Source organism: Ahaetulla prasina, chromosome 7, assembly GCF_028640845.1.
Source record: "Ahaetulla prasina isolate Xishuangbanna chromosome 7, ASM2864084v1, whole genome shotgun sequence".
NCBI lineage: Eukaryota > Metazoa > Chordata > Lepidosauria > Squamata > Colubridae > Ahaetulla > Ahaetulla prasina.
Window position 1 is genome coordinate 81,275,877 of NC_080545.1, and position 15,235 is coordinate 81,291,111.

Below are 15,235 nucleotides of genomic sequence, written 5' to 3' on the forward strand. Positions count from 1 at the left end.
ACATATGCATTTATTTTCATCCGGTTGACACAAGTACAGGAAAGGAAAACTTGGAATTTTTTTTTCTTGGCTGGAAAGAAAGTTAACCCTAATATAATTCATCATAAAGTGCCTAAAAGGAAGCAAGAAGACTGCCTTAACTGAACAATATAGAACAATGTTTTTCAAACTTGACAACCTTAAGATGTATGGACTTGAACTCCCAGAATACCTCAGCATGCTGGCTGGGTAAGGAATTCTGGGAGTTGAAGGCCACACATCTTAAGCGGCTTTCCCCACCTCTCCAGGGGCCAGAAACGGCCCGTTTCTCAACTTCCGGTTGGACAGGAAGTGACATTTTTTGCTGTCCTCAACCTCCAGGGACTCCTAGAGAGGCTCTGGAGTCTGGGGGCAGCATAAAATATCACTTCCTGTCCAACCAGAAGTTGGGAAATGGGCAATTTCTGGCCTCTGGAGGGTGTCCGGGAGATGGGGATGGCCGTTTTTGCCCTCCCTAGACTCATAGAGAGGCTCTGGAGCCAGATGAGAGAGAGAAACCAGCGTTCCCCACCACCACCCAGACCCTCCGGAGGCAGAAAACAATCTGTTTCCCTACTTCTGGTGGGCCCAGAAGGCCCGAAAATTAGCTGGCTGGTGCGCGCATGCTTGCCAGAGCTGAACTCACATTCCTACTGATATAGTTACACATGCCACCTGTGGCACACGTGCCATAGGTTCACCATTACGGCTCTATATTGTAAGAATTGTACCAACATTCAATGCATAATATGTGCTAATGTGCTGGATTGAGGTGTGTATTTAGGCCTTCATAATTATGGGATTAGGACAATATTGAGTAATACAGGGAAAAGTAAGTTATATGCTTTCTGAAATGTTTTACCTATGATATTAAAATAAAAAATATTCTAAAAAATAGACAAATTTGTCATTGAAGAAAGAGAAAATTAAAACAATTAATCTTATGATAGTATAAACATATGCAAAATATAGATCAGCCCAGAATTTAAGCTGATCAGCATCTAGTCATATATTTGGATACAAGAAATAAATTGATACTCCTTTTCATTAAATCACGCTATTATAGATAGTCCTCAACTTACAACAGTTCATTTAGTGACCGTCCAATGTTACAACAGCAATGAAAAAAGGGTCTTATGATCATTTTTCACACAGCCATTGCAACATCCACATGGTCACTTGATCAAATTTTAGATGCTTGGCATCTGACTCATATTTATGACCATTGCTGTGTCCCAAGGTCATGTGATCACCTTTTGCGATCTTCTGACAGGCAAAGTCAATGGGGAAACCAGATTAACTTAACAATCGTGTTACTAGCTTAACTGCAGTGATTCACTTAACAATTATGGCAAGAAAGGTTATAAAATGAGGTAAAATCTATTTAACTAATGTTTCACTTAACAGCAGAAATGTTGAGCTCAATTGTCGTAAGTCAAAGACTACCCATTCTGGGTAGAAATAGCATTACAAGATCGGGGTAAACCTTTCTGATCAGAATGCAACTACTAGTATACCCCGACAAAATTCAATAAACTAAATTCTAAATATGAGAGCATTTGCTTATACAACACCAGGAGTTCTGAAGGTCAATATGCATAATTAATCATATTAATTATAAAAATATATATGCATGCGGTATATAGCTTTAAACCAGATGAACTAAGCATAAAATAAAACATGATTAAAAATTAATATCAAAGCATTATTTTCTGATTTCTTTTGGCAAAAGCAATACCCAGTTTTCAATTCTACTGGCCACTAGGTAGCACAAGGTGACTTGTTTTGATTCTTAGATTTTGCTTTCCAGTTGGCAGCTCTGTAAATTTTTCCAGTTAATCATAGAACTGTAGATTTGGCAGCAACATTAGTATTTTTTTTCACAAAGAGATGCTATCTTTTCAATTTTAACATCCGTGCTTTATTTCATATTGGAAATTAATATGAGGTTCCTGAGAAATGTCTCAACAAACATCCAGGACATATTTCAACAATCAAGAATCCATGGCGTGTTTAAAAAATCAAATAATGTCACAATATCTCAAAATATCTACAGTATTGGCCAATACTGTATCTATATACTGGCCAAAATTGTGGAAACCTTTTGGGAAAAGTGTATTTTCTAAAACTAGCTAACAACACCACTTTTTTTTTGGAGTAGTACCATAAAATTATGTATCAATGGAAAGATAATTTAATCAAAAACGTAATGCAATAACTTTTATGAAGGATTCGCTATTAGAATAGCAGTTACAGTAAAAAGAAAAAAAGTGAAACACGCAGAAAAAACGAGATATACAAAAATTATCACATCAGCTAATACTTAGCTGGATAACCATTAGCATGAATTATGGCCTTACAACGTCTTCCCATGGAGTGAACTTTTAGTTCAGCAGCTGTTATAAAGTGAAACCAAGATTGAATGATTGCTTCTATTAACTGGGTTTTATTGCTGGTCGCTTCTGACTAACAAGTTTCTTTAGTCGGTTCCATAGATTTTCAATTGGGTTAAGGTCTGGGCTATTCCCAGGCCATTCTAAAGTGGGCCTAGGCCCAAACTATGGTCAAAACTGCAAGTTAGGAAAAATTGCTGTATTAGCAAGATATGTCTTTCATATCCTAAACATGCTGACCAAGAAAGCCATATCCAGTTATCTTACCTGCACATATTATGGCAACCTCCCCAACTGTCTGGTATTTTCCAGTTCCTCAAAATACGAATGTATAACATATTCCCATATGTGGAACTACCGTATATACTCGAGTATAAGCCGAGTTTTTCAGCATGTTTTTTGTGCTGAAAAACGTCCCCTCGGCTTATACTCGAGTCCCAGTTTACCCCAGTTTTTGGGGTAAAATTGGGACCTCGGCTTATACTCAGTTTTTTTTCCTTCTTTTTTCCACATTATACCGGATGGTGCAAACTTGGCGGGCTTTTGCATTAGCGCGGGGAAGCCCTGCCGGTGCAGTGAGAGGGCGGGGCGGGGGAGCCGCCAGCCTTCTCGGCTGAGGGAGGGAGGCTTTCCCTGACCGGTAGTTGCCTCATTTCCCTCCCTCGGCTTATACTCGAGTCCCCAGTTTACCCCAGTTTTTTGGGGTAAAATTGGGGACCTCGGCTTATACTCGGATCGGCTTATATTCGAGTATATACGGTATGTCTCCCAGGATTGCAGGCTATTGTTGCTCTCATAGGCCTAATAGCTGCAGGTTGTGTTCTTCTGCCTTGTATCCTACCCATATTCATCCGCAATATATCTAACAATCTGTCCCTCCTAGCTGAGAGAAAAGCTACTGCACAGGTAATGGCTCTATGGGAATTCGAACGCATACAACAAGAGGAGCCTGATTGTGTAACTCCTCTGGACAAGTCAGATGAGTTACAAAGGGGGGAGTAAAGTGGGGCTAGGCCTAAACTAAGGTCAAAACTGCAAGTTAGGAAAAACTGCTGTATTAGCAAGATATGTCTTGTCATACCCTAAACATGCTGACCAAGAGAGCCATATCCTGTTATTTTATCTGCACATATAATGGCAACCTTCCTAACTGTCTGGTATTTTTCCAGTTCCTCAAAGTACAAATGTATAACATATATCTATATATGGAACTACGTCTACTCAGGAAATGTATACGTATAACAAGGTATAAATATGGTCACTGATACACCCTTCGGGGTTCAGATCTTTTGCTCTGTTTTGCTCTCTGAACCTACTCTCTAATAAACAATTTGGTTTCAGAAAAAAGTTATCCTGTAATTTACAACTTCTTCACTGCAAAAACATATGGACTAGAAATCTTGACCAGGGCAAAGCAATAGATGCAATTTAGATAGACTTCTGTAAAGCTTTTGACTCAGTGGTACATGACAAACTTCTTCTAAAACTTAAATCCTACGGCATCCCCGGACCCCTCCATAATTGGATAACAGCGTTCCTGTCAAACAGACAAGTGGTCAAAATAGGCAGTGTGTTCTGTCCTCCTCTGCCTCCATCCGAATGATGGCTTAATTAGCCAGCACTATCAGCTCTGGCAGCAGAATAGCGAACATTCTCTGATATCTCCCTCGATGCTGGTGAGTCACTTCAGCTCTTAGTTAATCAGTTGATTTGCCGGCTATGAAGAGACACAGCAGTGCTCACTGCCTTTATATCCTGTGGGGTGTGGCTCCATGACTCAGCACTTCCTAGGCCTGCCCCACCCCTGCTTCTGTTGTTCCCTCCTCTCCAGCCTACGAAACCTAGGATCCAACCAGGCCTGATTGTTATCAGCTGGGTCTAAAGGCATGGCCGGGGGGGCGGGAAGAGTCAGGGGACGGAGGCCTCGTTATCTCTTCCACCTGGCCTGCTTCTGGCTCCTGGAGCTGAGCCAGGGAAGCTGGTGCTCCCAAGGTAAGTCCTGATGGCCCTTCCCCCTCACTTTCCAAGTCACTTTCTGGCAGCAGGCCTGGCTCCAAGTCACTTTCTGGCAGGAGGCCCGGCTTGGGGGGCGCAGACACAACACAGTGCCCTATCAAATCCCACTCCTGTCAATAGCGGTGTCCCCCAAGGCAGCGTTCTAGGACCAACACTCTTCATATTATACATTAACGACCTCTGTGACTATATTATAAGTAATTGTGTTCTCTTCGCCGATGATGTTAAACTATTTAACACTACCAACAATGCGGCTACCCTTCAAAAAGACCTTGATTTTGTGTCGGAATGGTCAAAAATTTGGCAACTCCAAATCTCAACCAGCAAATGCTCTGTCTTACACATTGGAAAAAAGAATCAGAACACTAAATACAAGCTTGATGGACATTACCTTGTAGATGACCCTCACCCCGTCAAAGAACTTGGAGTTTTCACATCAAACGATCTAGGTGCCAAAGCCCACTGCAACCACATCGCCAAAAAGGCGAGTTTAAGAGTTGTAAACTTAATCTTGCGTAGCTTCTTCTCCAGAAAGATTACACTACTAACCAGAGCATATAAAACATTTGCTAGACCAATTCTCGAATACAGCTCGCCTGTCTGGAACCCACACCTCATTTCGGACATTAATACAATTGAGCATATCCAGAAATATTTTACAAGAAGAGTTCTCCACTCCTCTGATCACAATAAAATACCTTATGCCACTAGACTTGAAATCCTGGGTTAAGAAAATTTAGAACTCCGCCGCCTTCGGCATGACCTGAGTATAACTCATAAAATCATCTGCTACAATGTCCTTCCTGTCAAAGACTACTTCAGCTTCAATCGCAACAATACACGAGCACACAGTAGATTTAAACTTAATGTGAACCGCTCCAATTTTGATTGTAGAAAATATGACTTCAGTAACAGAGTTGTTAATGCCTGGAATGCAACATATATATGCGATGCCTAGAATGTACTACCTGACTCCATGGTCTCTTCCCAAAATCCCCAAAGCTTTAACCAAAGACTATCTACTATTGACCTCACCCCATTCCTAAGAAGTCTGTAAGGGGCGTGCATAAGAGCACCAGCGTGCCTACCATTCCTGTCCTAATGTTCCCTTTAATTGTATCCAATTTGTATGGTTATTTCATGCTTATACTTATATATACTGTTGTGTTTGACAAATAAAATAAATAAATAAATAAATAAACCTGCGCAATAAACCTTTCCTTCCCTGAATAGCTGCCCCCCAAAAAAGTGGTGTTATTAGCCATCAAACCTCAAAAATACACTTTTCCCAAAAGATTCCATAATTTTGGCCACTACAGTAAACTATAGAGCTCTAATTTCTGAAATTTAGACCTTTTAAATATGAACAATCCCATAATCAGGAACTTCAGGAAACAATATTGTAGGATGAAATATCATATTCATATGCCAGCCTTGTCACTCTCTCTATTCATGAAACTCAAAGCCTCACCTGAAGCCAGAATGTACCAGATTGCAAGAAGAAATAATGGAAAGATTTCAATGACACATTCACACTCCTCACAAAGGACCATTTTGCCTATAATATGACCTGTCACAATACCTCAGATTTGTAGCTACCTCAATTGTTGAATTCTATGCTATCAAATAAACTACAGCTAGTCCTCAATTTACAACAGTTCATTTAGAGACCATTCACAGTTACAGAAGCACTGGGAAAAATTGAATTATGACCACATTTTACACTTCTGACAATTTCAACATCCCTGCGGTCACACAATCAAAATTCAGATGCTTGGCAACTGACTCATATTTATGACAGTTGCAGGGTCCCGGGGTCATGGGATCATCGTTTTGAGACTTTTTGACAAGCAAAGTCCATGGGGAAGCCGGATTCACTTAACAACCGTGTTATTAACTGAGCAACTGCAGTGATTCACTTAACTGTGACAAGAAAAGTTGTAAAATGGGGCAAGGTTCACTTAATAAATGTTTTACTTGGCAACAGAAATTTTGGACTCATTTGTGGTCATAAGCTGAGGAATACCTGTACTTTCTTTTCAAGCAGCCTCATCCAGTGCATTTCAATCTATCAATCAATCAATCACAATAGAGCTAGAAGGGGCTTTCAAGATCTTCTAATCCAGCCCCTGCTCGGTGGTGCGTTTCAATTTTTTTTACTACCGGTTTTATGGGCGTGGCTTAGTGGATGTGGCATTGTTTGATGGGCGTGACTTGGTGGGCGTGGCAGGGGAAGAATACTGTAAAATCTCCATTCCCTCCCCACTCCAGGGGAAGGTTACTGCAAAATCCCCGTTTCCTCCCAATCAGCTGGGACCTGGGAGGCAGAGAATAGATGAGGGCCAGTCAGAATTTTTACTACGGTTTCTCCGAATTACTCAAAATTTCCACTACCGGGTCTCCAGAACTGGTCAGAACCTGCTGAAACCCATCTCTGCCCCTGCTCAAGCAGGAGACCCTATTCCATATTTCTTTCATGATCCAGCTTGAAACTGGACTAGAATTTTCTAACAATATCAGAGTAAGGGTACAAATTTAATCCAAGTTGATTTGAAAAGTAATTAGCAAAATGTACTTGGTTTTTTGTCTTCTGGGATTTCATACAAACCTAAGAATATCCCACTGTTTAATTTCATAAGAAGCTCAAAAGTAAACACAGCAATAGCAGATGTAAAATCAATTGTAAAATTGCCCTTTAAGCCATTTTAAAATCCATAAATTATACACCCCATTATAAAAAGGAAATTACACTTTCCAAATTACCTGCTTGTTGGCTTTCAACACTGCCCTGAGGGTTGCTATCTGTTCCCGTTTCGTACTCAGCAGGGACTTTAATTTCATTATTTCTTCCATCAAAGCCTCCTTGTCCTTATCAATCATAGGTGCCAGTTCACGGGCCGCTGCACGCTGCCGGGACAGCTGCAGTGACCGATCTACCGCTTTCTGCAAGTGCTTGATTTGGTCCCGTATTATGGCATTGAGGTTGTAAATATTCATGGGCTCTTTCCGAATGTCACTGGTGTCAGAAACCGGGGAGGAAGGAGGGGCTGTAATGACAGGAGAAATGGTGGGGGTCTTTGTTGGACTTGGCTCTTTGTTGGCTTCTGTGCTCTCTTTTGAACCCTGTTCAGTTGGCACCCTGATTTCTACCGGGAGTGCCGTTCCTCTCCTGGCAAGGCGTGGAGATAGGAGTCCTCGTGGATCGTCAGGTCCCTTCAAGCTCCCACTTCTAGTAACTCGACTTTGCCTGTAATAATCCAACATAACCCTATTCGGAGTCTCATTGTTACAGAGACAGACATGATGATAGAGTTGAGCCAGCTCTTCGCTGAAAGTCACCAGCTCATCCTGAGCGGCATTGAGGGTATTATGGTTCTCGTTGGCAACGCCTGTAATCCTTTGCAGTTCCTTTTCCATCTGTACCATCTTCTCGTGGCTTTCCTTTGTTGACTTTTCCAAGCTGGAGACCTGCTCGTCATAGATTTGGATCTTGCTCTCGTACTTGTCCTTTTCCTCGGTGTAGTTTTCAACACATTTATTGTACTTCTCTTTTAAGGCTTTGATTTCGGCTTTGAGGTCAATCACCTCAGTAACAGCTACCTTGTATTTACACTCTAGGATCTCTAAGCCATTGATGTCCACTTCATAATCATGGGTTTCTTCCCCAGAATCTCGGCCTTTCTCAAAGTCAACTTCTTTCAGCTCTTTGTGGCTTTGCAGACCCCTCATTGCGTTGACGTGTTCAGTGAGCCTATGGACCCGTTCGTGCTGCTCGGTGAGGGCCCCTTTGGTGTGCTCCAGCTGGGTTTGAGATTCCTGAAGATTACCCAGCAGAATAGCTTTCTCACGTTCCACCTGCAATAACCCAGAAAAAGGATGTAAATATCTCTAGAAAGAAACTGGGATACAAGAGCTAGGTAAAGTAAAAGTAAAAGTTCCCCTCGCACATATCTGCTAGTAATTCCCAACTCTAGGGGGCGGTGCTCATCTCCGTTTCAAAGCCAAAGAGTCAGCGCCGTCCGAAGATGTCTCCTTGGCCATGTGGCTGGCATGACTAAACACCAAAGGCACACGGAACGCTGTTACCTTCCCACCAAAGTGGTCCCTATTTTTCTTCTTGCATTTTTTATGTCCTTTCAAACTGCTAGGTTGGCAGAAGCTGAAACAAGTAACGGGAGCTCACCCCGTTATGCAGCACTAGGTATTCGAACAGCTGAACTGCTGACCTTTTGATTGAGAAGTTCAACATCTTAGCCACTGAGCCACCGCATCCCTCACAAGAGCTAGGGGCCCCTATAATTAAAGATGCAGTTTAAAAATTGAACTTGTTGTGTCTGCGCCCCCCGAGTCGGGGCCCCTGCCAGAAAGTGACTCGGAAAGTGAGGGGGAATGGCCATCAGGACTTACCTCTGTTGCACCTGCTCCTCTGGCTCAACTCCAGGAGCCAGAGGCAGGCCAGGTGGAGGAGATAACGAGGCCTCCGTCCCCTGACTCTCCCCCCTCAGGCCACACCTCCAGACCCGGCTGATGGCAATCAGGCCTGGCTGGATCCCAGGTTTCGGAGATACGAGATGCGGCTACAACAAAGGAAGGGGTGGGGCAGGCCTAGAGAGTGCTGAGCCATGGAGCCACATCCCACAGAGTATAAAAACTGCCCCGGCTGCTCTTCTGCTCTGTGACGAGCAAAAATTGGGCTGAACTATTTGACTCGTGGAGAAGTGAGCTGAACATTCGGCCTGGATTGCTGACTTCCAGGTTGCCCGGCAACCCCGAGATAAGGGAGACTTTGGCAGGCAGCTGCAGATTCCCTGCCAGGACTGATAGCAGCCATAAACTCAATTACTGGCTTGTTTAGCCAACTCGCATGGCTGAGGCTGGGAGGGGACAGAACAGAACTGTACACAGGTAGTCCTTGACTTGCGTCCATAATTGAGTTTGATTTTTTTTTGTTGCTAAGCGCAACATTTGATAAGTGAATTTTGTCCCATTTTCTCCCATTTAGTGTCACAGTTGTTAAGTGAATTTGCTGCAGTTTTTAAACTGGTAAGTGAATCTGGCTATCTCATTGACTTTGCTTTTTAGAAGATGACAAAAGGGGATCACATGACCCCGGGAAACTGCAACCATCATAAATAGGAGTCAGTTGCCAAGCATCTGAATTTTGATCACGTGACCCATGGGGATTTTGTAACTGTTGTAAGAGTGAAAAAAAATCATAACTCCCTTTTTTAGTCCCATTGTAATTTGAACGATCATTAAGTGAACTATTGGAGGTCAAGGACGACCTGTACAAGTATCCTTGACTTTCCAGCATTTGTTCAATGACTGTTCGAAGTTACAATGGGACTGAAAAAAAGTAACTTATAACTGCTCCTTGCACTTAGACTGTCAGAGCATGCCTTCAGTCATGTGAAATTTGGGTTCTTGGCACTGAGCATGTATGGTTGCATGCTCCAGGATCATGTGGTTGCAATTTGCCACCTTCTGTTTGGACCCAGCCTTCACAAGAAGTGATAAGATGTTTACTCGTGAATAAAACAAGAACTTTTTATAACAGGGCAGTAACAGTCTTTTATTCACAAGGGTAAACAAAAAATCAAATGTCATTAAGTCCCAACAAACTTGGGTTTAGCCATGAAATCCAAATTGCTTGCTGTATACTAGAAACGAACAGTAGTCTGTGGACAACCGGCCATTCCCAAACCCCTCTATTCATTTCCCAGCCAGGTAGGGGTTGGCTATTGTCTGCATCTGCCTCTCCCTGAGAGCCAGCTTACTACTTTCCTTTGTTCTCCTCTCTTTTCCTCTCTGCACATACACGCATCTGGGAGGGGCCCCATCTGTTCCTCCCCTTCACTCAGCTCAGGCGCCAAAGACAGCTGCCTCTCCACCTGGGGAAAGTCCCGGCTCTGCCTCTGGCCTCTGTCTCTGATGCTGTTTCCTTTTCAGAGCCTTCCAAAAGCTCCGAATATGGCCCAGGCTCTCCCTCCACCTCTGACTCTACAGCTAGCTCTGCTGGCAGCCAACGGACCACAACACCTTCGTAGCTGGCTTCTTAGACTTAGAATAATATTATTGTCACTTTGAATGTACACTAATTGGCATATGTTAAAATGAAATTTCATTGCATACACCTCTCAAAGGCTCACCACAAGCAAAGACAATGGGGGAAGTCGGCTTTGTTTAATGACCGCATGATTCTCTTTAAAACTGCGGCAAAGAAAGGTAGCAAAACGATGTCTGAGTCACTTAACAACTGCCTTGCTTAGCAACAGAAATTCTGGTCCCAACTGTGGTTGTAAGTCAAGGACTACCTATATCTGTGCATGGATTGCTGCACAGTTCAAGAAGCAATATTCCTCCTCATTCAGTCGTACTTCTGAATCAACCGCATACAGCTAAAAGAATCCAAGCTTTATCAAATTCACTATTTCAAATGCTACTCGGCAGACAAGTGGACTGTGTATAAAATATAAGTCTTTGTAAGACTTTTTAATAAATAAATAAAACATGATTCGCTTTTCTATCATCTGAAAAAACGTGGTATGTCTGTTTTATTACTGCTTTTTCCTTATCATAAACCACAGTTTCTCAGTCTTGACAACTTGAAGATGTATGGACTTCAATTCCCAGAATTCCCCAGCCATTAATCTTCAAGTTGCCAAGTTGGAGAGAAACACTATCCTAAAGCATCTACCATTGCAGTAACAGCTGTGCAGCTGATCAACAACAAAACAAATGCATAGAGGCAGTCCTCAACTTATGACCACAATGGAGCCCGAAATTTATGTTGCTAAGTGAGAAATTTCTTAAGTGAGTTTGCCCCATTTTATGACTTTTCTTGCCACAATTCTTAAGTGAATCCCTGCCATTGTTAAATCAGTAACATGTTTGTTAAGTGAATCTGGTTTCCCCATTGACTTTGCTTGTCAGAAGATCACAAAATGTAATCGCCTGATCTCGGGATGCTGCAACTGTCATAGGTGTGAGTCAGTTGCCAAGCATCTGAATTCTGATCACATGAATATGGAGATGATGCAACGGTTGTAAGTGTGAAAAATAGTTATAAGTCACTTTTTTCAATGCCGTTGTAACTCAGTGAACTGTTGTAAGTCAAGGACTACCTGTACCTCCTCATGAATACAGTCAACTTTTAAAATGAGACTAAGGAGTCTCAAACATTGCCTATAATTTTTCCAAACTTTTTCAACTTCAATGTACAGTTTCAAATGCATATTTTTGTGCATTTAAAAAAAAGTATCTAACAATTTAACTATGAAACTTACACTGACAAAAACCAACCATTTCAAATGGAAACGTTTTAACCTGCTTGATGAGTGATAGGCAACCAAACTTAGTTTGCTGCAGTGTAGTCATTGCTATTTCAAACCTCTTGATCCATACAAAATAATTTATGAAAACCTTTAATGGAAATATAATTGGAACCCAGCTGAAGATTGACTGATTCAATTTACATCCTGCTGCAATCTCATAATGGCCACTTAGTATGCAGCATGTGTGAAACCTGTGAAGCCCATCCTAAGAAAGGGATTGAAAATCAAACCACCAAGATCATAGATGCTGTTATAAAAGCTGTGCTATATCTATGTCTAGGACTTGATGTACTATTTTGGTTGCAGGATTAAACAGTGCTGGAGAAAGTCTAAAAGTGGGCAATCAAAGTCAGTAGAGGGTCTGGACCCTTTGCCTACAAGATGAAGAATGATTGTGGTTTTTTAAAAATGGTTATTGAGGGGCTGCATGTTCAAAGTATAGGGAAATGTACAGTAGTGGCCAAAATTTGTGGAAACCTTTCGGGAAATGTGTATTTTCTAAAACTTGCTAATAACACCACTTTTTTTTTAGTAGTACCATAAAATTATATATCAATGGAAAGATAATTTAATTAAGAATGTAATGCAATAACTTTTATGAAAGATTTGCTATTAGAATAGCAGTTACAGTATAAAGGAAAAAAAAGTGAAACACGTAGAAAAAAACGAAATATACAAAAATTATCACATCAGTTAATAATTAGTTGGGTAACCATTAATATGAATTATGGCCTTACAATGTCTTCCCATGGAGTGAACCAAGTCTTTTAGTTTTGCAGCTGTTATAATGTGAAACCAAGATTGAATGATTTCTTCTATTAACTGGGTTTTATTGCTGGGTCGCTTCTGACTAACAAGTTTCTTTAGTTGGCTCCATAGATTTTTAGTTGGATTCAGGTCTGGGCTATTCACAGGCCATTCCAGCAGTGGAATACGATTATCTTGAAATTCCCCCAAAAAGTGGTGTTATTCACCATCAAGCCTCAAAAATACACTTTTCCCAAAAGGTTTCCACTACTGTACATTGTACTGAGAAAATCAACAGGAAGATTTTTTTTTCTTTCCCTATACAAATACAGAGACCACAAGTCATTCAATGAATCTGGCTGGAACAAGGAATTAACTTGAGGAATGCATTAACATAAGAAATGGCAATTGCCACTAAACTGATTATCTATATAAAGGAACCTGTTATCCCAGGAAGTCTGGCATCACAATTTACACATTGGGACAGAAGGAAAACATAAAATCTCATTGGTTCACAGTACTGGGCCTGCCTACCCCCAGCAGGTACAAAAAATCCTTTACTTAGTCATGTAAATGATGGGGCAAAAAACAGAAGGGCAGAAGATGGGACAGGATAAATTGTATTATAGTGCAAAATAGACCCGTAAAGTATGCCATTAGAAACACAATCAGGTTCTGTAAAGAACACCAGAAAAACAAGACAATGCTGATCAAAATCTCTGTTAAACAGGAAGTAAATAAGCTCTTGCCCTCTCTTGAAGGAGGGCAACCCATTCAGATGGAGATAGAAGGCAATATGACAATTGTCTTCTCCCAGTAAATAAAGCAAAGCCAGCAATGACCTTTGTTAGCATCAGGAAGCCATAACTGGGCACTTGTCCATTCAGTTGGGTTAACTACCTGGAAGTGTACTCCCTTCCCTTTCCCAAATGAATGGGGTGGTATTAAATATAAAATTATGAAGTATTAAGACAGATATAAATGTAACACTTTACAGACCCCTCACATCCTGGACATAAACTGTTTCAACTCCTACCCTCAAAACGACGCTACAGAGCACTGCACATCAGAACAGCTAGACACAAGAACAGTTTCTTCCCGAACGCCATCACTCTGCTAAACAAATAATTCCCTCAACACTGTCAAACTGTTTACTAAATCTGCACTACTATTAATCTTCTCATCGTTCCCATCACCCATCTCCTTCCACTTATGACTGTAACTTTGTTGCTTGTATCCTTGCGATTTATACTGATATTGTTTCCTGATTGCTTATTGGACTATGCTTATTAGACCTATGACTATCATTAAGTGTTGTAAGTGTTGTACCTTGATGAAGGCATCTTTTCTTTTATGTACACTGAGAGCATATGCACCAAGACAAATTCCTTGTGTGTCCAATCACATTTGGCCAATAAAAATTCTATTCTATTCTATTCTATTCTATTCTATTCTATTCTATTCTAATACCAATAAAATGACCAACTTTAATACATGCTTAGTCACTCAAACCCCCATCATCTCACGCTTGGACTGTTTCAATGTGGTCTACATGGGGTTTCTCTTGAAGAACATTTCGGAAGCTACAACTACTGCAGAGTGAGGCAGTGCGAGCAGCTCTTGGCGCCTCTTCAATTGGGAACAACTTGCCTCTAAATATCAGCTGCAAGGAATAAGTGTGGGAGAAGGAATGTCTCCGACTCCAGCTCGTGATCTCTCTACTGGCCATTATGAAAAGCAATTGCTAGGCTTAGGTGGATCTTAGCTCAATGAAGCAGGATTATTTTTATGTTAGGTGGGCTACAAAAAGAAGTAAAATGGCAATAGAATTCCAAACTGAATCTGACTAAGAAAGTGAACAATTGATAGAAGAGAATATGTGTAGCTGATGGTTGAACTATGGGGTCCTTAGCGGTCTCTGAGCTTGGTGGTTTTCTTGCTCACGTTTCATTAAAAAACTAGGTAAGGTCATCAGGACTGATGATGTTACCTAGTTTGTAATGAAATGTCTGCAAGAAAACCATTAATCTCAGGGACCACTAAGGACCCCAAAGTGAAAAATACACAAAACAAGAAAAAAAATGTTGTTAAGATATAGTATATTTGAAGTGGAGAAGCAATAGTCTTTTTAAAGGCATGTTTACTTCTTTTTTTCAAATAATTTTTCTCAGAGAAATAAATGCTTTTGGTATCTTTCCACACCATATGAACATTTGTAAGTAAGATGAATCTTCCATGTTACCTGCATGAGCTGCTGCTTCAGTTTCTGCATTTCAGAGATGTTCAGCTCACTGAAGAGATCAGAGACCGGGTGCAAAGATTCTCCTTTCCTAACGCTGGGAGTCCGAAAATCCCCATTCAGTTTCATGTGAGGTCCATGAATATGTCCATTCATCTTGTCATCATTATTAGGTTCATTCCCATCTTCTCCAAACTTTAATCCGTCTACTGAGATATTAATGTGATTATTATACATGCTATCATTTAAATTGATATACTGAGACAGTTCCTTCCTCAGATTGTTCTTCTGCTCCCTTTCATTCTTTAACGTCTCCAAGGCCTCCTCTAGCTGATGTTCTGCGATCTCCTTCAACCGGATGGCGTCTTCTAGCTGACTATTAAGCAACACCGTCTCTTCCTCAAATCGTTTTATCTCATGTTTCAAGCCTTCATATTCAACCTGAATTAAATAAAATAAAGAAGATTCATAATGCTAAAAGTTGGATT

At 41.1% G+C, this 15,235-nt stretch overlaps 1 protein-coding gene and 1 long non-coding RNA gene across 4 annotated transcripts in view; one reads left to right on the forward strand and one right to left on the reverse strand.

Moving 5' to 3' along the window:
• The window catches only part of LOC131202507 (uncharacterized), a 74,307-nt gene that overhangs the window by 51,046 nt on the left and 8,026 nt on the right, over positions 1–15,235 (forward strand). The window lies entirely within an intron of this gene.
• The window catches only part of BICD1 (BICD cargo adaptor 1), a 136,579-nt gene that overhangs the window by 46,673 nt on the left and 74,671 nt on the right, over positions 1–15,235 (reverse strand). For all 3 annotated transcript variants that reach the window (XM_058191577.1, XM_058191579.1, XM_058191578.1), the window contains exons 4-5: positions 14,751–15,188; positions 7,191–8,282 (exon numbers count right to left, since the gene is read on the reverse strand). In XM_058191577.1, coding sequence (XP_058047560.1) covers positions 7,191–8,282; positions 14,751–15,188 — 1,530 coding nt within the window. The remainder of the gene's footprint in view (positions 1–7,190; positions 8,283–14,750; positions 15,189–15,235) is intronic.